The sequence below is a fragment of the Zophobas morio genome, unplaced genomic scaffold (genome assembly GCF_036711695.1).
Source record: "Zophobas morio isolate AGI-343-1 ecotype UQ-CSIRO unplaced genomic scaffold, CSIRO_AGI_Zmor_V1 ptg000012l, whole genome shotgun sequence".
Classification (NCBI taxonomy): Eukaryota; Metazoa; Arthropoda; class Insecta; order Coleoptera; family Tenebrionidae; genus Zophobas; species Zophobas morio.
In genome coordinates, this window is record NW_026972117.1 from 15,753,705 (window position 1) to 15,778,086 (window position 24,382).

The following is a 24,382-nucleotide window of genomic DNA, read 5'->3' on the forward strand; positions in this document are numbered from 1 at the left end:
GTTTAGACGAGTAAGTAACCGCCCTTAATAAAATTATTAACGTAATGTTTTATCTGTTATAAATGCGTAATTTTACATGACTGATATGAATATTTCTTCACGAAAATAACATTATTAGAAATCTATTATCCATAATGAGGATCAGTAAGCCCCTAACTACAATTTTAATTCTTTCAAAGATTCAAATCCCGTGTTTTGTTGGTTCCTGACTATACGTCTCATTTCAGCATTTTCCTCATGGATATTGTAGCAGGTTCGTTCTATATTTATCTGGTGCTGGCACAGTGGTGACGGTCTTGCGAAGATGATAGTGTGCTATGGGGAACACTCACGCTAAGCCCCATCCTCGACCAAGAAACAAGAAACAAGTACACTGGAAAGCTGCAGGTAGTTGTGGTTTTTTGAAAATTCCATGTCAAGTTTGGCGGTGCTAGATCGGGCCGGACGATGGCTTTTGTAGATTTATAGCTGAAATTTGGTGTTATTTCTGTACGCGCTGTTTTTACTGTGTGGCTTATTTTTATCTGCGGCAACGCTGCATAGTCGGTATGTCATTGTTATTAAAATTTACTCTTGGATGAGGGGGCTTGAGATAGGAAAAGTAGAATACTGTAGGAGTTACTTGTACATGACAGATTTCGAAACTGTTTTTGTTGCTATTGCGACAAATAATAGCATCATAATTTGTCAGTGAGGAGCTATTGTTAATACTGACAGGTCTATAGAATGACAACAATGGAAAGATAACCGTAGAAGTGAACAAGTTTTGAAAATCCCCGTTTCTAAAAATAACGATTGCATGAACCAATAAAGTAAGCAAATTGATATCGTTAATAAGAAGTTTTATGGTGTAGTAAATTTATGAAAACAAAATAGCGTTTAACGACTTACCTGATTTCTTTATTTTGATTATCCCCCCTTGTTTTTTAAAGTCTGTTTTAGGTTTTCTTTTTTATAAATTTGGCACACACATGTAAAGAATTCTTCAAAAATGCTTGTTGGCTGTTTGTCAACTCAACTTTGCTTCAGATTAAAAGAAAACCGTTTTAACTTTCAGTTTGATGAATATTTTAATGTTGAAAAACAGTGGCGTAACGAAGCATGCGGGCTGAAACTTTTTGACTCTCATGATTTTTTTTTCTATAAAATTTGCGCTTTTGATATTCCTTTTTTTACGCCACTAATTCTAAAAGTATGAGCAGTTTGCGAATGTTCGGTCTATTTACGGCTGATTTAAAAAAAAATCTCAAGTAGTACGCTCTAGGTTATTTTTCAGCAAAATAACTCGCACGATGATGCCTTTTGCACTTTACAAGCAAGCTGCACCTCTGCATATTTTAATTTTTTAAATCTGGAATGAACTCTTGCACTGGCGTCTGGCACATTAGCTGCAGTAGAAGATGAAATTCTTAATACAGTGCCTTATTGGATACCACTTTTTTTCTTGTAAGGAATCACTTATCATTCCTTTCATTAATCTTTTTTTTTGACATTTTCATTTTCAAATTGTCTTGGGGAGTGAGTCTACACGACAGTAAGACAATTATACAGATGATACCCCATAGAAGCTTCGTTAAAAAGCAGGAAATAATCTTTGTACGGCACTGTGTTACCACAATCTTTAGATCATGATAAATTTAAAGATTGGCAGTTTCAGATGTTCAAGAAATTCAGGCAAATGTGGACAATAAAAGCCCTGAGCCTTTCAAGAGTTGTGGTAAGAAAGTAGAATTCCTAGAAAATTTCTAGCAGCTAGTTACATTATTAGACACGAGTGACTTGTACTAAGTGTCCAAAAGTTTGTTTAAAAGCAATAGTTGCCTAATTGGTGGAATTTCGATATGTGGCAACAACCAAATTTAATGACAATTTGAATGGGTTCAGATCTGAATACTTGTTTGAAAACACAGGAAGTGTAATCGAAATTAAAGTTTACCACGTGTAAAATTATGTTTTGGGGTAAGTCAACAATCATCTATGTGTTTGTACTATTTTCTGATTTAGCATGTGCTGGTTACATGAACAAAGTAAACCAATCAATTATGTTTAAAACAAACCATCACCTAATGGAATGATCTCTATCGATAAAATTTCTAATAATTGTACATTTTTAAAAAAAACATAAAAACAACAAAAATCCATTATCTTTTGTATTACACTTGAGTATTTAATAGTCCGTACTTAAGTGACATGTGTTAATAAGTGTAATGTATTATTAAAGATGCCATTAAATTTGGATTTTACTGCTGTAATCTTTCTATTAATAGGAAAATATTGCCTCTTGGACACAAAGGGACACCTAGTATAATCCACGGCGAAAATTGTGAAAAATTATCAATTATTATCCGTTGCAACCCGTGATTACTGAAGCATAGGTCTAACATTGCTTTTTTCTGATCTAGAGATAACGTTTACCAAGTAGGTAGGGATTTGGAGATTGTAAACACTTCACGCGAATTCAGCTTATTACCAGAAAAAAACTGAGAAACACCAACTTCACCATCAATAACAGGCGACTATGATTCTTATCGCAGATGCAAAGTACTTTGTTTTCGGATGGAGTTAATTAGTTAATACTACGTCGGTACTTATAATTTTACCTTGGTATTGTAGCTTAGTAATAATGTTTGTGTTAACTTGACCTGATGCACAGATCTCGTGAAAGTCGCATGAACAGCCTGCGCTAAAACCAACTGAGTCGACGTCCAGTTTACACAGGTAAAATCAAAAGAAGTGCGCCATATTCAAGTCATAATTTGCGTAAAGCGATAAAAACTTGTTGCTTAAAAATACCTAGTCTTTAACAGAAAATTGTAAGAGATAAAAACAACTTTCGTAAATACCTACCCACATTAAATTAAGATTCTTTGTATGGTTGTGTAACGCAGCATTAATTATTATTAATGTTGAAATTTCCATACATTCATTCATTGTATGGAAAATAATTATGTAGGTTACAGATTCGTATTTAATTAATCCCTCTTAAGAAAAACATATGTACTTACGTGTGAGACGAAAAATTGTATTATTGACAAAAATATACCAACATCGAATTCGTAATGCTTGCAGCATATTTAAATATAAATAAAACCATGCGTTTAGTTCTTGAGTTGTTTTCGTATTCATTCATTCATGCTGATTCATATTTTGACACGACGAAGTTATAGTTATTTTACGTTTTTGACGACATCATCTAGATGTTTTTTTAATTCTTATTTTCCGTCTTCCGCACAAAACAGGTCTTGCCGTTTCAAAACCAACTGAAAACGTCAATAAAAAAGTAAATAACATATTTTTTAGTTAGTGCTCGTGGGAGTTTGGCAACAGAATCCTACATCTGATTTTTGAATTATTTGTGTACATTAACACTATATGTAGATGCCTACACTTTTTATTTTTGTTTTGGCTGTATTTCCAGTAGGGGAACGTGGGGCAAGTCAATGTACTTAAGATTTAACTGTTTGTTCAACTTGAAGGCAAGAAAATATTACAACGAGAAACACTTTTTATTTTGGTGGTGTCATAATATCGGTATTTCGGTTCAAAAATCTGAGAAAGAATCAAAGATAATTTAGAGTTAAATTTAAATAGTCGCTAACGTTGATTATGAAAGGTATGGTCATTTCAACGTACTCAATTTTGTCCCTTACTGTTATGAGATCACTCGACTATAATTTCTATTTCAACAAGGCGGCAAAAGCATTTCAATGTAAAATCACGGTATTTACAAAAATCGTTTCATAAACATATGTTATTGGGTTTTTTCATTCGTTTAACATTACTTAAATGATCACTGAGATATCTTCAACCATCCGAAATTTTATGTCTTGTTTTTGAAGTAATTTGAAAGAATCTCGGATACACCTTGCGTTTTGTTTTTAAAGTACATAGTTTGAAAGAATCTCAGGGACCACTTTTGTTTTGTTTTTGAACTGGTTTAAAATAATCTCTGATTTTTTAAGTAATTTTAAAGAATCTCGGGGATCCCTTTTGTTTTGTTTTTGAAATAATTTTAAAGAATCTCGGGGGCCTCTCATGTTTTGTTTTTGAAATAGTTTTAAAGAATCTCAAGGACATCCTGTGTCTGGTTTTTGAAGTAGTTTTAACGAATCTCGCAGACCCCCTTTCTTCTGGTTTTGAAGTAATTTGAAAGAATCTCGGAGACCCCTTCTGTTTTGTTTTTGAAGTAGTCTGAAAGAATCTCGTGCACCTCTTGTGTCTGGTTTCAGAAGTAGATCGAAAGATTCTTGGGGGCACCCCCTGTTTTGCTTTTAAAGCAGTTTTAAAGAGTCTGGGGCACCTCTTGTGTCTAGTTTTTGAAAAAATTTGAAAAAATCTCGGGCACACATTGCGTTTTGTTTTTGAAGTAGTTTGAAAGAATCTCAGGGGCTACTTCTGTTTTCTTTTTGAAGTGCTTTAAAACAATCTCAGAGACCTCTTGCATCTGATTTTTGAAGTAGTTTGACAGAAACTTAGGCACCTCTTGTGTCTGGTTTTAGAAGTATTTTGAAAGAATCTTACGAACACCCTCTATTTTACTTTTGAAACAGTTTGAAAGAGTCTCGAGCACTTCTTGTGTCTAGTTATTGAAGTAGTTTTAATGAATCTCGAGGATCCCTTTTATTTTGTTTTTGAAATAAATTTAAAGAATCTCGGGGACCCCTTCTATTTTGTTTTTGAAGTAGTCTGAAAGAATCTCCGGCACTTCTTGTGTCTGGTTTTAGAAGTAATTTAAAAGAATCGGGCACACCTTGCGTTTTGTTTTTGAAGTACTTTGAAAGGATCTCGGGGGCCACTTATGTTTTGTTTTTGAAGTGATTTAACAGAATCTCGGAGACCTCTTTTGTCTGGTTTTTGAAGTATTTTTAAAGAATCTTGGGGATCCCTTTTGTGTTGTTTTTGAAATAATTTTAAAGAATCTCGGGAACCACTCATGTTTTATTTTTGAAATACTTTGAAAGAATCTCAAGGACATCCTATGTCTGCTTTTGAAGTAGTTTAACGAATCTCGGGGATCACTTTTGTTCTGGTTTTGAAGCAGTTTGAAAGAGTCTCGGGTACTTCTTGTGTCTAGTTTAGGAAGTAGTTTGAAAGAATGTCGGGGACCCCTTTTGTTTTTGAAGTGGTTTGAAAGAATCTCGGGGACCTTTTATATCTGGTTCCTCGAGTAGTTTTAAAGAATCATGGGTACCACTTTTGCTTTGATTTTGAAGTAGTTTTAACGAATCTCAGGGACCCCTTGTGCCTGATTTTTGAAGTGGTTTAAAAGAATCTCGGGGATCCCTTTTGTTTTGATTTTGAAATAGTTTGAAAGAATCTCGAGCACTGGTTTTTGATAGATAGATAAAGATAGATAGATAAGTTTATTGCACAACAGTACAAACGGTTAGTTAACAGTGTATACCTACTGATAATTAACTTAACTAACCTAAGAATAAAACAAATAAAATCATACATCAAACACAATAAAAAAGGAACACAAATTTAAAATTTATTAAAAGAAATGCCTAAGTCGGTACCTCGTAAAATATCAAAAATTAGCTGCTTTTTAATGACTTAGCTGGACATATCAAGAAATTGATCTAAGTGATTCACAATATTTTTGAAGTAGTTTTAAAGAATTTTGGAGACCCCTTCTGTTTTGTTTTTGAAGTACATATTTTAAAGAAATCTCGGGACTCTCTTGTGTCTGGTTTTTGAAGTTGGTATATAGTTTGAAAGAATCATGGGCATCTCGTTTGTCTGGTTTTTGAAGTAGTTTGAAAAAATCTCGCGGATCCCTTTGGTTTTGGTTTTGAAGTAGTTTGAAAGAATCTCGGGGACACCTTGTGTCTGGTTTTTGAATAAAAAAATCTGATACGTTAAACTTAGGTGTATTAAACACGGACTCTGAAATTTTTGGAACTATACGATAGCATTAAAAATTTTCTTTTAACTGTCCTCCAAAATATTTATGAAAATTTTGAATTAATTAAAAAATTACTAGTCTTTCCAATATTCCTTTCAAACATATAAAGACCTTTTAATAAAGACATCGGTTAATATGTCGAAATACTAGTATATACATGGTGCTTAAAAATGGGTATACTCAGAACGTTATTTTTTAGTTACTAACATTTTTTGGTGTTTTTTGCGTGGTTGGTGTACTACGTAAAAGTATTGAGACTCACAAAAATAAATTTCAACAAATTATTTACAGAGTACCAAAACATAAAATACTTTAACTTTTTTTACTAGTACATATCAGGTATTCAATTGAAAAAGTCATCAAGTTGACGTTGATTTTTTGTAAACATTGTGAAGTATGCAATAAACCTACAATTTAATAACGCCAACTTGATGACTTTTTCATAACAGATTATAATTAAGAGAATTTAAATAAGTAATTTGCTGAAAATTCAGCCGTGTAAGAAAAAAACGTTTTAAACCTGAATGTGAAGTCCCTGAAACTTTTTATAAATCAGAAAGCCCTTTTGACTACCTTTTTTTTTAAAGCACCCTTGGCAAATCTTGCATTTCCACCTCTAACACAAATAGTGATGTACCTATTTTAAGTCTTCGTCAGAGAGAAACCCTGACATATACACTTTACAACCAACCTATAGTCAATTTTGTTAGTTTCTAATACTACAATGTTTTAGACCGCCCCTCACCACCCGGCAAACCGCGCCTCTCATCCGACAGCGACTTAACACCCGACCTAGTGACCATCGTCTGGTTAAAACCCATCCGTGATGGCGGCTCTCCAATCACCGGCTACCTCGTGGAACACCGTCGAACAGGTTCACCCCATTGGGTCCGCGCTGCTCCAGTTCTTAGTCCTATCCCAGAACTTACCCTAAGTGGACTTGAACCCGGCTGGCGGTACCAATTTCGGGTACGCGCAGAAAATGCCGTCGGCTTATCAGACCCCAGCGAGATATCCGAACCCCTTACAGTCACTCTCCAAAAATTTGCAATCACCGCCCCCAAGTTCACCGAAGAATTGAAAGATGTGACGGTGCTGGAAAACGACAAGGTGGAGTTCATTGTCCACTTTCTGGGACAACCTCCGCCTAAAGTCTGCTGGTTCAAGGACGGGTTTGAGATATTCAGTAGTCGCAGGACGAGGATTTTTACAGAGAATGATAAAAGTATTTTGACTATACACCAAAGTGCGTTATCGGATGAAGGAGAGATTAAATGTACAGCCACAAATAAAGCTGGACATGCTTCCACGAAAGCTAGATTGTCTTTGGAAGCACCACCCAGTATACGATTGCCGCGGCAGTATGAAGATGGATTGTTGTTCGAAATTGGTGAAGTTTTACGATTGAAAGTGTCTGTTGCTGGACGTCCGACTCCTCTGGTTTTTTGGAGCCACGATGGAGAAACGATTCAAAATAACGATCGATATGAAATCGAATACGTCGATAAATGCTCGATTTTGAAGGTTGGGGAAGCTTCAAGAACCGATAGGGGAGAGTACCAAATTAAGGCTGTCAATAAAATAGGGGAAGATATTACTTCGTTCTTAGTTACAATAACCGACAAGCCGTCTCCTCCTGGTAAAGCCAGGGTTGTTATGACTCTCGGAAGATCAGTTACTTTGTCTTGGAGCATCCCTGACGATGACGGTGGTTGCAAAATCGGTAACTATATTATAGAATATTACAGGTTAGGGTGGAACGTTTGGCTTAAAGCAGCCACCAGTAGGCAACTAACCACGATCTTGGGAGACTTGATTGAAGGGAGCGAGTACAAATTTAGAGTGAAAGCAGAAAGTCCATATGGAGTGAGTGAACCTAGCGAAGAATCTGATATTGTTTTTATACCAGATCCCAAGAGAGGCATAACTTCGCCCCAAGCACGTAGCAGAAGTCAACCCAAAGACATTATTGATGAAATTGCAGCCCCTATTGCCGCCAGGAGAAAGAAAACTCAACCCAGATCCCAATCTTCTACCGCCAAAGTCGAAGCTTTTACTACCATGTGTGATGAAACTCCAAAACGACCAGACAGGAATCGAATTAAAAGTCCACCTAAAACGCCTGATCTTTCTCCTAAAGCTACTAGGAAAGAGTTCAGTCAACAAACTCTTATTGACAGAGCGTCTTTAGCCCGTGAACTAGCTTACGGAAGCCCGGAAATCAAGGTCAAGAAAACCGAAGTAGATTTACCAAAATCGAACTATATCAGAACTAGCCCTCCTGAAAGACCGCCTCCTGCTCCTGCTGTTGTTAAATCTCTAAGTCCCCCACCTGCACTTAAACCTAAAAGTCCTAGTCCGTCACCACAACCCAAAACACCAAGCCCGAGTCCCTCGCCTCAACCTAAAACACCCAGCCCAAGCCTTTCGCCCCAACCTAGAACTCCCAGTCCCAGTCCTTCTCCTTACCCTAGAACTCCTAGTCCAATCTCTCCACCTCCACCTAAATCACCTAGTCCAAGTCCCGCACCCGTCGCTAAAACCCCCAGCCCCAAATCGTCTCTCGTAAACGAAGACAAAAACAAAACACCAAGCCCCAAAGACAAGCGCAGCTTTCTTCGTGAAAAATCGGAAACTTTCGAAGAAAGTTCCGAGTTTATGTTAGTTCTGTATCCGGACCGTCAAGAAAAAGGTACCCATTTTTTTAATACCGTACAAAATAATCAAACTATATTTCAGGTTCAGGCCAACGGAGGTCTTCTCAAAACATAGCGTTTGATTTTGACGAATTCGATATTCCACCTCCGATTTCCTTATCTGCACCAGAACTGGGAGTGGAACCACCAATTTTCGAAAATCTCAAACCTTCAGCAAGTTCCACCGAGTTGTTACACGAGCGCGCCATGATGAGGTTCAACGAAGCTGCAGCCGCTGAAGAAGAAGAACTACGGAAACGCAGGAAGTTCAGTTATGACGGTCAACACACTATTGAAATACCGAAAATACAAATCAACTCGAAGGATGATACGGATATCGTTGGACTTGAACGGAAACCATCCCGGCGAAGATCTTCAGGAAGTGTCGTCCAACAACAACTTCTATGGGCGCAAAAAAGGTTCAGTTTGAAGAATTCGGGCGACTTGACTGAAATGGTAGAAAACAAACGACAAAAGTCGCCGAAACCTAACACCAGTCCAGACTCGACGAAAAAAGAAATGGTGCGGCAAAGATCCGAATCCGAAGAACGCGAAGAAGAAGAGTTCGAAAAAGTGAGAACTAAAATGGCACTCAAAGGTCAGTCGAGTTTTGAAAAACGCAGCATCGAAGTCGTGGATGAAGACAAGTGGATGGAAGATTACGAAGAGAGTTTATCGGAATCGGAAACTGAATCTTCGGAGGATGAACGAAACTATGAAGAAAAGCCGCCACCACGAGCGTACAGCGATGAAGATGAAGATACGTACCATCCAGGGTTCATGACTGGACCACGACAGCTTTCAGCAAAAGACGAACCTTTTGAAATCTTAACAAAACGCAACAAACTGCCTGACCCGAATTTTGTTCCAAAACCTATTTTGAAGAGAACGGAAGAAAAGGTGGAACCCGTTATTAAAGAAACACCGAAGGAGGTAGTGAAAGAAACACCAAAGGAGATACTTAAGGAAACAGCTTCTGCAAAAACGCGTTCTCACTCTCCTAGACCACAATTTAGACAGCCGCAGGATATCACAAGAGAACGGTCCCAGTCATTAGCGCAGCCAACACTGGGACCAGGAGTATCGAATAAAATTTTCCAAAGATCGTTTTCAGTTAGTGAGACGGAAAAGGCTAACATACCGCAAAACTTAATGCCTTCGTCTAATATTGCACCGGGTCAAAACATATCAGCGGTAGCTACACTTTGTGGAATCACGGCTGCAAGTATCGTAATTCCACAGGAACTATTACGGAAGAAAACAGACGAAGAGGAAGCCAAAGTTGTCGTCGATCATTATATGGATATTGTGAGAAATTATGGACAAAGAAAGAGGAGCAATCCGCAAATTATCACTAACTGGAAAACTATTGATGAACCAAAGTCGACTCAGAGAAGTTGGGACGCTCTTGAAGACACAGAAGACAAAGAAGATACAACTCCATTAAATAAGACAATGGAAGAACCTAAACCAGTCCAGCAACCTTGGAAAGCGCCTGAAGAAATCCCCAAACCTGTTCAGACACCGTGGAGAAGTTCCGACATTAAAGAACAAGTACCATTAAGACCCATGCAACCTACATGGTTAAATCTCCAGGAAAAAGAACCTTCTCCACCACCAGTCAAGCAAGAACCACTACAAATATCAAACACTATTAAACCTTATAAACCTGAAACGGTTCAAAAAAGAAGCGACAGAAGTCCGTCGCGTTCACCTTCTCCTCACAGAGTCCTTCCAAGTCAGCAGCGTGGCAGAAGTATGCAGGAAGGACGTCGTAGAATTTCCACAAGATCAAAAACACCCACAAAATCCCCGTCAAGACTAGAAAATTGGTCCGGACGTTCGCAGAGAAAATCTTCACCTTCTCCCATGAAAGTAAAGACCACCACTAGAAGAACACCATCGCCGTCTCCAATTCCACTCGCTAAACCTAAACCGAAATTGAAGGAAATCATGACGCAAACCTCTATCGGACTGGAATTAAATTATTCCAGTGATTCCAGAACGTCGACCCCGAACGACAAGCGCCAAGAAGAATTGCTGGCAAAAGCAGAGTTTAAAGTCAAGAGTTTCGTTGATTATCTTACAGATTTGGCAATGTTTGCTGTTGCTTGCTGGTTGTATTTATTCAGTAACGAACTTTTGGCAATCCCTGTTTTGTTGGTTATGGTTTACAGACAGTTGAAGAATGAAATTGGAAAGCGAATACCCAAATGGATTGTGCGACGGTTCAATAAAACAAAAACGACAAAAAAATAAATGTCTTTTCGAAAATTGTTACATTTTCTTTAGTCTTTGTACTCACTCCAGTTAATGCACTCCTATATTGTTATTTAGATTTTTGTGTAGTTGTATTTTTACTTTAAGGTTGTGTGAGAATCTTCGTCGATTTTAATCCTCTATCGTGTGCAAAATATTACGAGGATACAGTGTTATACGATATGTATGAAATCTATGATTTCAATTATGAATTATTTACTTATTTACCTTCCGGGGAACGAATGTATGTACATTAAAATAAACGATGTATATACTTCTTGCCAGTAACACTGTCTTTCAGTTGATATCACTAAAGTCAGCCTTTCCAAAGGGAGTTTGTTTTTTCCTGGACGGTTACTGAGGTATTATAGTTACGCTTTACCTTATATTCAGCATGTGCATAAAAAGGGGAAACAGAAACACTCCACTTATTAAATATATGTATTTATTAAAAATTTTTATAAACATACTACTATGGAAAAATAACAAGGCACATGTTCACATGAATGGCACAAGTCTAGTGCATACAGTAACAAAAATAATCTATTTCTACATAAATAAAATTATGTACAAATGAGATTTTGTTTTGAGACCGAACGTTTTAAGATCTTTCCCAGAATAACTAACAACTACAGGAATTCATTTCATATGGAATAAACAAAAAACAAAAATAATGAAAAAACAATAACTGGGCTTGTTCTAACCCTGACCCTGACGTTAAGTTGTTGAACCTCTTCTTGGTCAGAGAATAAAAAAAATATTTCTTTTCGTATTCACACTCTCTACGTAAGTTACAACGTTATTAAATTTATCACAGATACGATTGGGCAAGAATACATAGGACAGGCGCATCCGCAACTCACCCAACTGGTTATTTATTCGTATTCTTAAAAACTACTAAAAAATACGTTTTAGGTATATACAAGATCTTATAGACTCATTTTGTAATATGTATATACAAAAACCATGCCATATGCAATTAATGGCACCAATTATTGTCATAATTTTGACATTAGTTCCTAATATTAAACCTATGGGAATTAAGTAGCAATATGCAGTAGAACACAGCCTCATCCCCTCTTATATAACAAAAGTACGAAAGGCCGTTACTTGTTTGTACATCATTCACATCAGTCCGTCAGACGATAGCGCCATCTTTGTTCCGCTGCAGCGGCTGCAGCTCCCTCTGCAGCCTATCGAAGTCGTTGTAGTACTCGTGATCCGACTCCTCCTCGGAACTGCGCTGCGGCTGGAACGGCGGGAAATTCGTATTCTCAGGAATGGCAGGAAGACCTACAGTTTGGCTGGGAGCCGCTTCATTGCTCATAAGATACTCCGGATTGTCGATGTTGTTCTTATAAAAGTCTAAAGATCTAAACACACCACTTTGACTCGGATTGTCCGTGTTTTGGGAGTCGATTAGATCGACGTACGTAGACGCCCCTTGCGTCTGCTGCGGCGAAGGCATGAGGTAGTCGTCCTCGTCGACCGGCAAGTCCAACTTCAAACTCCCCACCTGGGCCTTGGAAGGACCCGAGTCGTACTCGTCAGACGAGACGTCGTCGCGAACCTTCATTCCATTCGGGAACGGAGGAGCGCTTGGAGGGTACTTGAGCAATTTCCGATTCAAATGGTTTTGGTACTGAGGGTTACAACTCCCGTCGGAGTTGGTCTGAGACGCCGACTTCCAGTACTTGTCCGGGGTCGGAGAAGGATACATCGAGGAACTCCAACCCATCGGGTGAAGAGGCGCCCGGGATTTGGGTTGAAGACACTCGTCGAACTCAGATTGGCTACCCGAGGTTTCAAGAGTTGACGCTAAATTGCGCAAGTCCTCCTCCTGCACAAACACAAAATTACACTCAAATCATTTTCCATGTTGTTTTAACGTACCTGAGTTGAGTAATTTCGGTCCCCTGGGGCTGCTAAATATCTTCCGGGTTCGCGCGACATTTTGCTGAAGTCTTCGGCTAACTCTTTAAAGCTGGGTCTGCCTTCGGCATCCAGGATCCAACACTTCACGAGGATCATGTAGACGTCGATACTGCATCCTTCGGGTTGTGGCAGCCTTTCCCCTTTTTCCAACAATTCGGGAACGTCTTTGGCATGCACGTTCTCGTAGGGTTTGCCTCCAAAGGTTAACAATTCCCAGATTGTTACGCCGAACGCCCAAACGTCGGATTTGTGTGTGAATATCCTGTGCTGAATACATTCCAAAGCCAACCACTTGATGGGCATTTTCCCTCCAGCCGCCTTGTACTCGTCTTCATTCACATCTAGTAATTTGGCTAAACCGAAGTCTGTGATTTTAACGGTTGAGGAACTTTGAACTAACACATTTCTCGCCGCCAAATCCCGATGGACTAAACGTTTTTCTTCCAAATATGCCATCCCTCGGGCGATTTGTGTGGACCACCGCAGGAGCTCTTTCGCGCCGATATTGTCACGATTTTTCCTCACGAAGTCCAATAAGCATCCCATGGGCATCAACTGCGTGACGAGCATGATCTCGGAAGTCATACAGACACCCAATAGTTGAAGCAAATTTGGGTGTTCCATGCTCGCCATAATGAAGGCTTCGTCCAAAAACTCTTGACTACTATTTCTACCCTGACTTGTGTTTTTGCTGTCATTCAAGACTTTGATCGCCACTGGGATTTTGTTCGTTTTGGAGTTCTCTCCTTCCAGTATCCAGAACCCTTTATACACTATACCGAAGGCTCCTTGTCCCAAGACGTTACCTCGTCTGAGTTCCGTCTCTTTGATTGTTCTTAGTCTCTTACAATTAGGAGCAACATTCGTTTGTCTCAAGGGTTCATCTTCAAGACCCGTCAACGCCATCGTCATTTTCAACGTATTCTCTTCGTTCTTAACTTTCTTGCGACAGATCCAGATAATCAAGAATCCCACTATTAACGTGATTACGGCCAAGACAATGCCGACCGTGGTTACAATGATGGTGGAATTGTTGTCTCCGAAACTCGTTGATGACATGGTAAGAGGTCTGTCAGAACAATAGGCGTTGGCGTTATCCGGAAATGCCCGGTGGGGGAATTCTGGCGGGCAAGTAGACATGCAACGGAACGACGAATTACTTAAAGGGTCTCCATTATCGTAGACTTTGTAATTTTCGCATAATACGCAGTTTTCGGGTCCCGGGCCTGTACACCCACGACATTCTGGATCGCATGGTTTGCATTCTTGAACTTCGTTATCGGCGTAGTCGTTGTATGGACATTCGTCTTCGCACTGTTCGCCCTTTTTGTAGTGAGTACATTTTTGACAAACTAGTTCGTGGAAGCCGTAGCCGGTGCAGAGTTTGCATCTGTAAAGACGGATTAAATAACAAAGCTATGAGAGTGTGGTGTGCGGTACTTACCTAGGGTGACATTTACGACAAATTGCTTTCCCGGCCATTGACTTCAGGGACTCGTGCTCTTGAGGTCCCAAGTATTCGTAGTAGTACCCATTAGGGCAATTCTCGTTTTTGTCCAAGCAATAATCGATGGTGGCGTTTTCGTTCATTATTGCTTTCTCACAGGAGTTGCAGCCGTTTATTCCGACCGTGTTTGAGGGTCCCATACAACCTCCAACGCAGTTCTGGTGGCAGCTCTTGCATTGTCCGTTCTCAGCGTACTTGTTAGTAGGGCATTCAGGAACGCAGTAAGGGCCGTCCTGGAAATGCTTGCAGGTGTTGCATTTGTCCGCACCAGGACCTTTACACGAAGAACCGCATTCCTCGTGGCAACGCTTGCACAAAGTGTGGCTTGCTTGATAAATCCTGAAAAGGAGTGACACTAAGAAGATGAACTTTGAGACAAACCGCGATTTACTCACCCCGGCAAGACTGAACAGTTGGCAATACATCGGCCTTCTATGTCTAGTTGGAAATGGGCGCACGATAAGCACTGTTCTGGCCCCGAGCCCCAACAACCATCGCTGCTACACTCGCTATCACAAACCAAACCCGCCTTTTCGCATTCCTTCGGATCGTTGTTGTTCGACAGCATCAACACATTTTCCCTGGTTTTACGTATCTTGTTCCAATTAATTCCCTCCGCGAAACACAAGTGCTTGTTTTCCAGGATAGCAACCGTCCCTGCGTTGAGTCGTCTCAGCGATCTGAGCTCAAGCGACCGTAAAGACGTCTTCACGATGTATAACGAAGTGAAATACTCGTGCAGTGACCTCCCACCTATCACTTCCAAGTTTCTGAAGTACGACAAGTTCGTGAACTTTTCGTGGTAGGCTTGGATGTTGATGTGCCCGGTTATTTCTTTGAGGGTACTAAACACTTCCAGCCTGTCTGGATCCATCTGAGTATATCGTTCCCCGAAAGTGTAATTCGGGTAAATGTGTTGGAACCCATCGAAAGTATTCTGAAGAATCATAATATCTCCTTCTATCACAGTACACCCTTTGAAACTATCGATGTTCCCCGAATTTATGGAAGTATCACTGGTACAAGTTTTCGGACAGGGTCCATCGCACGGAACGCACGCCCCTTCATGCGCTTTTTTGTGGGGTGGACACGCCCGAACGCACGCTCCATTATCCTTGAGCAAGTGTTCCGGACAGTTCTTCACACACGTAGCACCATATGCGTATTTCCCTTTCGGATTATTCTCCCACGAATACGTTATGGGATTGTAAATCTGCATGGGAGGACACTCCTGCGTGCACACCCCATCATCGTAAAAGTTTCTGCATGCTATGCAATCGCTTTGCTTAGGTCCCGTACACCCCCCGGCACAAAACAGATGACAACACTCGCGCGGGTTCGGCCCGAAACAACGTCCTTGGTAGCACTGGGGGCTGCAGTTCTCTTTGGAGAACTTCTGACAGTTCCTTTCGCCCTCGCCCCAACACCCTTTCTCGCAATTCTTGTGGCACGGAGGACATTCGCGCTCCGGCGACGTGAAATTATAAACGAAGAGGTAACGGCCCACGGGATCCGTGATGATCTCCTTCCAGTTGATAGTCTTCACGTGGCAGAGGTTGTAGTTGTTGAAGAGGCCAATGCTACCTTTGAGAACGTCGCGCAGTGCGGGTAGTTCCAGAGTGAACATCTTGGAGAGGGTGACCAAGAGGGCGAAATCCTCTTCGCGCACGTTCATTCTGAAGAGGGTTCTTCCCCGGATGATTTGCAGCCGGGGTAGGACGATCCGCTGGATGTCGACGTGGGAGATGAGGACGTACCCCGTCACTTCCCGAATGGAGTGGAGGAAGCTCAAGTCGAGGTTCTCGTCCTGGAGCCATGTTAGCTCGAGGTTGCCATCAACGTAGGTGCAGTTGCCGTAGCGGTCTTTAAGGTTCCGATAATGATGGTCGCGATTGGATGGGACGGACATGCGGCCATTTGTCCCGATGCAGACTGGAAAGGCAAAAAAGATGTTAGATTTGAGCACGCTGGAGAAAGAGTGCATTGACACTGTACTGGATGATGGATGCGTTGTAAGCGTGGAAGATGTCGTTAGGTGATTTGAACAGATGTTCAAAAACAAACAATCGAATGGTGTTGTTATTGACATTTGGAATGAAATTTACATTGGACATTTGCGCTCCGCAGGCCCGATTCGGTGTTGCTTAGGCTTGAATCGGGGTCACGTATGTGTTGTTTTCGGACTTATTCAACGTACGACGATTTGTTTTGAGGGGTACTATCTCGGAATTAAACCAACCGAGATATTTCGAAAGCGTGATAAGCAATTTAAATATTTAAATATCTTGTTGGTATTTAAATCTTTGTTGACACGAGAAAACGTTTCTGTTGGAGATTTTCCCGCGCTTACGCGTACGGTACCAACAACAGCGTACTTTTTCTCGAAACCTCCTGGCGCCAAAAATGGAAACAAAAACCCTTGCTTCCCTCAAAAAATCGCATGAATCTTGGACTGCATGTACGGCAAACTACTTGTTAATGCGGCGCCACCAACTCGTTCCTAACGGGAACCGGCACCCCGCACCCCCTCCAGGAGGTGCAACTTTCCTTACCTGGCGTGCGATTAGTACCGTACTCGAGAGCAGGTAAATTCCATGAAAAAAGACCAACAAAGCAAGGGCCACTTGAGCGACAATCGACGCGCACAAAAGAAAAGGAACACCGTTAGATTAATAAAACGACGTAATGGGTCTAGGCTGCATTCGGCAACAGGTCCTCCCACGCCGCCTACCGGCGGCTCCCCAAACCATTGCAAATTAATTACCTTAAATGGTCATCGGTTTTGCAACTTTACCGTTACGGGGCGTCCTGGGAATGGCCTTCGATTGTCGCTGTCCCATCGGAGTCACGTGACCGCGAAAGTAAAACCAGATCAAGCGGCGATGGGTTTTTTGTTTGTGGCCTAGTACGAAAAGGTCGCAACCACGATTTTCTAGGGGGAGTTTCACGGTGGAGAGTTGTGATCGTAAAAATGGTGAGGAATCCCACGCAACGCCCACTGGATATTGTCGACCGGATTATAAATAAACAAATGTTATAATGCGCGTTATTAATGGTAATTTCTGTGGCCATTTAAGCAGTTGCAATCATACGTCATTCGCGTTTCTTTTGCCTGTCTAAATGAAGGCATTGTAGGTTGATTGATTGCCGAAAGAAAGCGCAACAAAGGCTCTTTGTTGAGAGATAAAATCGAGACCTGATTTACACGATAAGGGCTGGTTTTTACCTGTTCCACACGGGCTACTTGGAGGGGAGTGATCTTGCTTGCGCTACCAAATGTTAAATAAGAAAACGCTAATTAATTTATTCGGAATGATTTGTGGTTCCGGCGAATTCTCACATTTTAGGTACGACTTTCACCACTTAGTTTCAACGAGCCGACAAAAAAGGTCAAAATTATTAATTGAGTAACACATTGCAGTTAATGCAACTGTAAATTGCGAAAATATTAGAAAACTGCAAAACCCAGTCACGTAAAAACATTTCAAAAGGTCAAGCAAGTGCATCGAAACAACAAACTTTTTTATTCCAAGACAGATCCAAGATTTAGGTCTATCGTAATCTATCTATCGTTTTCCACGTTTCTATGGATGACCTGGGACCAATAAAAGCTCACCGCACTCGAGAGTAGGGGAAGGCTCCACAAGGCAATGACAGACTGGCAACATATTTTGAATTCTATTTTTATGAAGTGGCCGTTAAAGCTACAAGTTCTCTGACAGATACCCTGGCTTTTTTATTGACTACTATGTATGGTTTTCGTTAAATGATTTAAGTACGATTTGAGTGGTTTTTGATAACTCAACCTTATCTAACCTAGAAAGAATCAAAGTTGGTGTCCTGCAAGGATCTATTTTAGGGTCCAGAGACTTTATTATGTTTACTAATAATCTTGTCCGTAATATTGAGACATCTTGGCAGTACTTGGTCGTGCGCATGGGCACCGACAATGAAATGAAACCCAGCCGTATTATTACAACTGTATAACAGCCAGATTGTCGAGAATGATAATAGCATGGAAGCAATTACAATGCTTCAAAGTCAAGCCCCTGATCCATCTCTTCGTTAAAGAACAATCATCCTTATCACAGCTTCGCGCTCTTATTACACGTAACCTACCCGATTCCGCGCGCCATCTGCCGTGTGATAGCGTACCATATGGTAGTCGCGTACGGTCTCCATTGGAAGTATCTCCATTATCGTAATTATTATCATCATCAATAATAATAAGGCAATCAAGTGGCCGCTGTTTAGGCCGCGTCCATATCGCTTTGTCTCGCTCGTGCTCACGGCCGCCTAATTGGTCCGCGTGCTTTTCACGATATCATCAGTACGCGGCTTTCTGGGAGTTCGGTTCATTTATTCCAGGACAAAAGAACTAATCAACGACAGACTGCAAGTCACTCTTCAATTTGTTGGCAACCTTGATGAAGGGCAACGGTCACTACGGGAAAATATGTAAAACGAAAATTAGTACTGCCGTGGTCGAATGCCTGACGGCGGAGTCACCATGCCTTATATGAAGATTTATTAACGAGTTTACGGCGCAAAAAATGCGTAATGAGATGGTACGACCAGATTGCCGAGGTGGTACCGTTTGATGCGGAATCGTTTGATCGAGCGTTTTGCGTTTCGACTTTCTACAGTGATTCTGCGGGCCTTTCACATCAGGTGGTGCTTCGGTACTGCGGTTTTGAGCGAAAATACGTATTTGGAGGCGTTATCGACCAAAAATGGAAGCTCTAGAACTCGTTAAATCACTCATGTGCTGCTTTTTGTAAGAATCTATTAGTAAATCCTTGCGCTACAAGTTTTTTGTCGTGTAAAGGATACAAGGAAACGGTTCGAATGGGATTGACATGGAGAATTAAAGCGGAGATCTGATGGTACTACTTTGGATGGATGCCGATGAACAACGGCGATTCACACACTGGCGAATGGCAACTTCGTGACGTTACATCACCTGCATGGTACCGAACTCGACTGGTATTCGTTTCATCCGCAAAAAATTGATATTTTAATCGATTTGGTATGACTCATAATAATTAATTTTTTTAAACTAGTCTTCCAGCTACACATGAAACGACTTTTTAATATACGGTTTGCACAAAAGAAATAGCTAATTTTACGGTACGAATTGATATTTGAACATTGTAGCCGAAAATTTTTTAAACGTTGGTCCAATTTTGTAACTTTCTAATGTCCTTCTGAAACCTGTCGATTCTTAGAAACACTAAGCACTTTTGTTACTAAATTAGTACCAGGTCCTAATGCACGTATTTTTTTACATACGGGGCTAATCTGATTCTATGAAGCAGACATTATTAACCGGTACTACCTTGACTTAAATTGGAATTTCCAAACAAAGTGTTCTAATAACAAGCATGAAGAGTCCAGATCGAGTTATTAATACACAGATTAATAAATTAAGTAGCTTATTTAATGGTACCATATAAAGCAACCGGCGAAAATGCGTGTAAGCAACTTTAATTAAAATATAAATAGGCATATTCTCGGTAGTACCAACAACGTACTTTGACACCCCAGCTTTTAATTTTTTTGGGCAGATTTATTGAAGTATTTGTGAATAAAATAATCGAAATGCGGCGATAAATCTTAACGTGCAGCGTTAGATTCCTAGTGCCCCGCTGAGAACAAAATGGCTTTTTTCATGGTACCACTTCTAACCCGACGAGGGTACACGCGACTGCCTGCCCGCATAAATAATCGCACCGTTTATAAAATTTATGTGTGACGGGGTTTTAGTAGAAAATCAATTAGTACCATTTACACGGAATGGGAGCAGATGAGATTTACGGTACCACTTTTCAATAATTACGGCTGGCGTATCCGTAAACATCGCGGCTGGCTAATGGCGCGATTATTCAGGTGATGGCGAAGGTACCATTTGGAATAAACAGCCCAGCCGTCTCGTCGTCAAATTATTGATAATCAGTACTCGTCCGTACCATTAGTGTCGGCAATTACGTGAGCTATTAATCGTGTTGACAATGACCAAGACAATATTGATTCTTTGTGAAATTCCCCAAGACCACGTACCACAAATATTTGAACGAAAAGGCCACGAGAGCAGTACCATCAATATTTGTTGGAAACTGTCGTCGACAATAAATTAAATCGTTGTATCAGGTGTGTCAACACGTTCTTCTTGAAAATTTGTCTTTACACGTCGGCACACAACATTAGCGAATCACGTGACCAGTACTGCCTATGGTACGACTTTCAAACAATTACACATGCGACTCGATGAAGATTTCGTTTCCCAGACAATTACCACGTCTGGAATATTTTTCGATTGTTTTGAAGAATTTTGCTTTTCTTATTGAGATCGGCACGCTCGAATATGGCGGCCATTAACATACATCAAGTGCATATCTCGAGGACGATTAAGGTCGAGGACCGTAAGCGTGACAGCTAATTTTTAAGAGCTCGCGGTCAGTAACGAATTTTCCCACAGAAGCGTAATCTGGACGATTTCGACGCCATTTTTCCACCTGTCAACGCAACTGCATGTAACTTAAGTAAGCGTAAAATTGTAATTTTAGAGTCAACGAAGAGTCCTTTATTTGGGTGTCGAGATGAGTCGGGATCCGATTACCTTACACAAAAAGCGGTCACTCTTTAGAAAGAGCGGTACCAACCGCAGCCTCCATCTTATATTCCTAGCAGGCACTTTGAATACCCTCGAAACAAAAAAATGCTAAATTGAGCGAAACATTGTCCATAAACTACCAACAAGATTAAGTTTATTGTTTTTGCGGTCAAGTGGGAATAGCATACTGTCTATGTTATGTGTCCGATACATCAAGGTTGCAAGCGCAGCGCTGGGACGTTACATCTGGGAGTACGCGTACTGGTTCGAACCCATGTAACGAACCCGTGTAATGATCAGGACCAGACACGACTGCCTATCGGCCGGACCGATTGTTCCAATGATGTAACAATCAAGCATGCGGGGGTAGTACTTATCAGACCGATTTATATTAGTCGCGGCCAGAGCCGTATTGTAAAACAAAAAGTGGCCGCATGAAGTCCGGGCACGTCATTAATCAAGATCAAGTCGTCTGGGTGCATGTGGAGCCTGAATAATCTACGACGTATCCCGTCCACGTACGTGTTTCTCCATGGAAAGGTACAAACCATCGAAAATCGGTACTACCGCACCGGTAACATTGTAACGTTAAGTTACGTCATTTTCATAATTCCGATTGGTCGAGGGGTGTTATCACGTGAGTTGCATGTAAGTGTTCGGTTGGTCATTTGCATAATTTCGATTCGCTTCGGGAAACGTGGAAACGTTCGTGGACTCACGATCGGTCACAAATTTAATTATGTGTAAGCGAACGGTGTTATTTGTTGAACAGGGACAGATTTAGGCGGCGATCGTGGATTAGAAAGCGACAGACGGAATTCTTGGCTGTGTTTCGGTATTTCGGTTGCTCGAAAATGTGGCTGCTGCGGATTGTGATTAAAGCAATCAATCACGGCCTAGGAGATTTTGATCGTTGAACACCTGCGTTTCTACAAACTTTAAAACCTGCAATTAATTTAACATTTTGTGTACTTTATACCGTAATTAAGATGTTTGCTGCTTTGCGGCTGCAAAAAGACTGATCCGTTAGGCGGCTGAAATTGCTGAGAGGAGAAATTTCTTGGTTTGTCCTTTGACTCTGCAATTTGTCGGATAAAGTTGTAGACTCGGAGTCAGTTGAATAATGAGTCGTAAATTAATCCAGTCGTGGATTTTTGAAAAAGCGTGAGAGGCGGGTTTACGACTCGTAGTCCAAAATTAAAATAACACGCGAGGTTTATAAACTCGCCGTTTACCGTTTAGTTGATTTTTTTCATTTCATAAGAATGTTAATTACTGATATAACAAGATTGCGAACATAAAGTTGTACATACGTATGAACTATATATAGACAAAAATTAACAATTTCTAGTAGTTACTAACGAATATGCTAATATAGTAAATTGATATTTATTATTGTGATAATTAATAGAAGACTTGTTTATATCACGACAGACTGTATAATAGTAGTTGTACTTGTAGTTGTAATTGTACAGACGGACTTTCTTGTTTTCGTAATGTTTCTGATTTTGTCAGACAATGGAAATAACCTGAGGCAATGGTATTAAGCGACCGCAACATGGACACAAAATTGTGTTTTAATTTCGGTCTTTTTTTAAGCATTATGTCAGCACACCGAAAATCGTACTATAATAGTAATATAATTTACAATAATAAACTTCAACGCATTTATTTATTACGTTTAATATTTTGCTTTCTCAGTTTTCACATTTTTTGTCCCGAAAAAAAAACTGACGTAGTTTGCTAATTAACCAGATGGGTTTCCTGAAAGTCTCAATAGTTAATTAACACGGAAATTAAATTAATTAAATAAGAGCAACAACAATGGTGTGACGTCCGTAATATGTCGCAGTTTCAAAGGTTTGTTTATAGTGCAACCTATGTACATTTCAATTGCAAATGTCCAACATAACATACTAAAGTTCAAGCTATAATACCTATCGAAATATTTTACTATGGATCAATTAGATGTCAGAAAAAATTAAACTATTTTTTTTTCGTAATGTATTGCCTTTTTTAAGACCTACTAAGTCTAATCGTCACTTTGTTATTTAGTTTCACTGTATTTATTCTCTATTAACTTAAGTTTTTATCATTAGCACTTTCCCGGATCGCTTTTTCCTGGACAATTTATTTTTTCTTAATTAAGGCAATTTTAGAGCGAGAGAGCTATCGAGATCTCATCTGTCAAAAAATGTAGATTTTTTTCATACTTTCCTTGTACTCTGATGTTCTTGTTGCTTTTTGTATTCTTACTTCCTGGTTTTTCAAATATAAGTACGTTTATATTTACATATAATATATTTGTAGATATTCTTATCTACGGTTTTTTTACTTATCTTTCAAGCTGTAGTTAAATTTTGTTTCTCAAACGAGAAATTTTGTATTTTCGTTCACGAGTTCTTTGACTTCATTCCATTTTTCCTTGTTGCTTCCTTGTCCAAATCTAATAATTGCCAAGTGTGTTTCTTCTCGTCCTTTCCATCTCTGGCTACCACCTACACACCAATTATTACCAAAATCGTTATTTACATTGTTTTCCTTAATTTGCCAACTATTGGGATTCTTACAGCCCAAGGTCTATTTTTTATTTTGTGTCCTTATTTACATAAATGTTTCCACTTCATGAACTTCTTCATAGTAATTGTTTTCGTTTTAGACTTGTTTGTTCTTGCACAGCGAGTTTTCTGTTCTTTGTTATTTCATAACCTGTTAGAACTACATTTGATTTCTTTTCGGTCTGAAAATCGATTTCAAATTAATCCTTGTTATTTACCTACACAAAGTTTCCTCTCTAAATAATACAAAATGCACACTCTTTAGCAATGCAAAAGTGATTATATGGCAAAATCAAATTTCATTTTCTTTTATGCGGACGCCGATGCTTATATAAATACTCAATTAACCATGTAATTACTAAGAGTTCATTTTCTCGTTGGTTATCTGATTTAAATATATTTTCTATCGTGCGATATAAGTGCGATTGTGCACAAAACAAAAATCGCAAAATCAAATTTTAGAGTTTTTCAAAGTAAATTACTTTCAGGGTCAGGTAAGTTCTGTCGAAATAAACTTCGACCAGTTTTTTGATATTCTGGGGTTACGATCATGAAATGTCGATAAAACATTAAAGTAGCCAAATAGATTCAATACTTTGGAACACCCCGTACCAATTTATTTTATGTATATTGGTAGAAATGGTGAAAAAAAATTAATTCTGTGTTGGGTCATTAACTGTTGAAAATTAAAATATTTTCCTAAGCAAAAATGACGTTCTGCTAATGAATAATGTTGCAGTATTTTAATTACGATTCGTCTAGTGTGCGACGCATCGATGAGAAAAAACTGCAAGAAATATCTGATAAGTAGACAGCGGATTTCTGTCGGGCTACGTCACGATTTTAGTGGGGACGCGCTGCATCGCCGGGACTCAGTAGCGGGTGATAGGTAATCACTGAATTTAA

At 39.8% G+C, this 24,382-nt stretch overlaps 2 protein-coding genes across 7 annotated transcripts in view; one reads left to right on the plus strand and one right to left on the minus strand.

The window, feature by feature from the left end:
* The first annotated feature begins 261 nt into the window (after positions 1-261).
* LOC135127900 (muscle M-line assembly protein unc-89) lies at positions 262-10,878 on the plus strand. 2 transcript variants are annotated; one of them, XM_064054575.1, is made up of 4 exons: positions 262-387; positions 1,652-1,717; positions 6,642-8,600; positions 8,648-10,878. In XM_064054575.1, exons 1-4 carry the CDS (start codon positions 318-320, stop codon positions 10,861-10,863), a joined length of 4,311 nt encoding a protein of 1,436 aa, XP_063910645.1. In that variant the 5' UTR covers positions 262-317; the 3' UTR covers positions 10,864-10,878. The 2 variants fall into 2 exon arrangements, with proteins under 2 accessions (XP_063910645.1, XP_063910648.1); XM_064054578.1 differs by lacking the exon at positions 1,652-1,717.
* A 413-nt stretch (positions 10,879-11,291) lies between these two features.
* The window catches only part of LOC135127902 (epidermal growth factor receptor), a 158,849-nt gene continuing 145,758 nt past the window's right edge, over positions 11,292-24,382 (minus strand). For 3 of the 5 annotated variants that reach the window (XM_064054581.1, XM_064054580.1, XM_064054579.1), the window contains 4 exons: positions 14,701-16,237; positions 14,243-14,644; positions 12,757-14,188; positions 11,292-12,703 (listed from right to left, as the gene is read on the minus strand). In XM_064054581.1, coding sequence (XP_063910651.1) covers positions 12,002-12,703; positions 12,757-14,188; positions 14,243-14,644; positions 14,701-16,237 — 4,073 coding nt within the window. In that variant the 3' untranslated portion in view covers positions 11,292-12,001. Of the gene's footprint in view, positions 12,704-12,756; positions 14,189-14,242; positions 14,645-14,700; positions 16,238-16,410; positions 16,517-16,857; positions 16,919-24,382 lie in introns of those variants that run through there. The other 2 variants (XM_064054584.1, XM_064054582.1) reach the window with 2 other exon arrangements.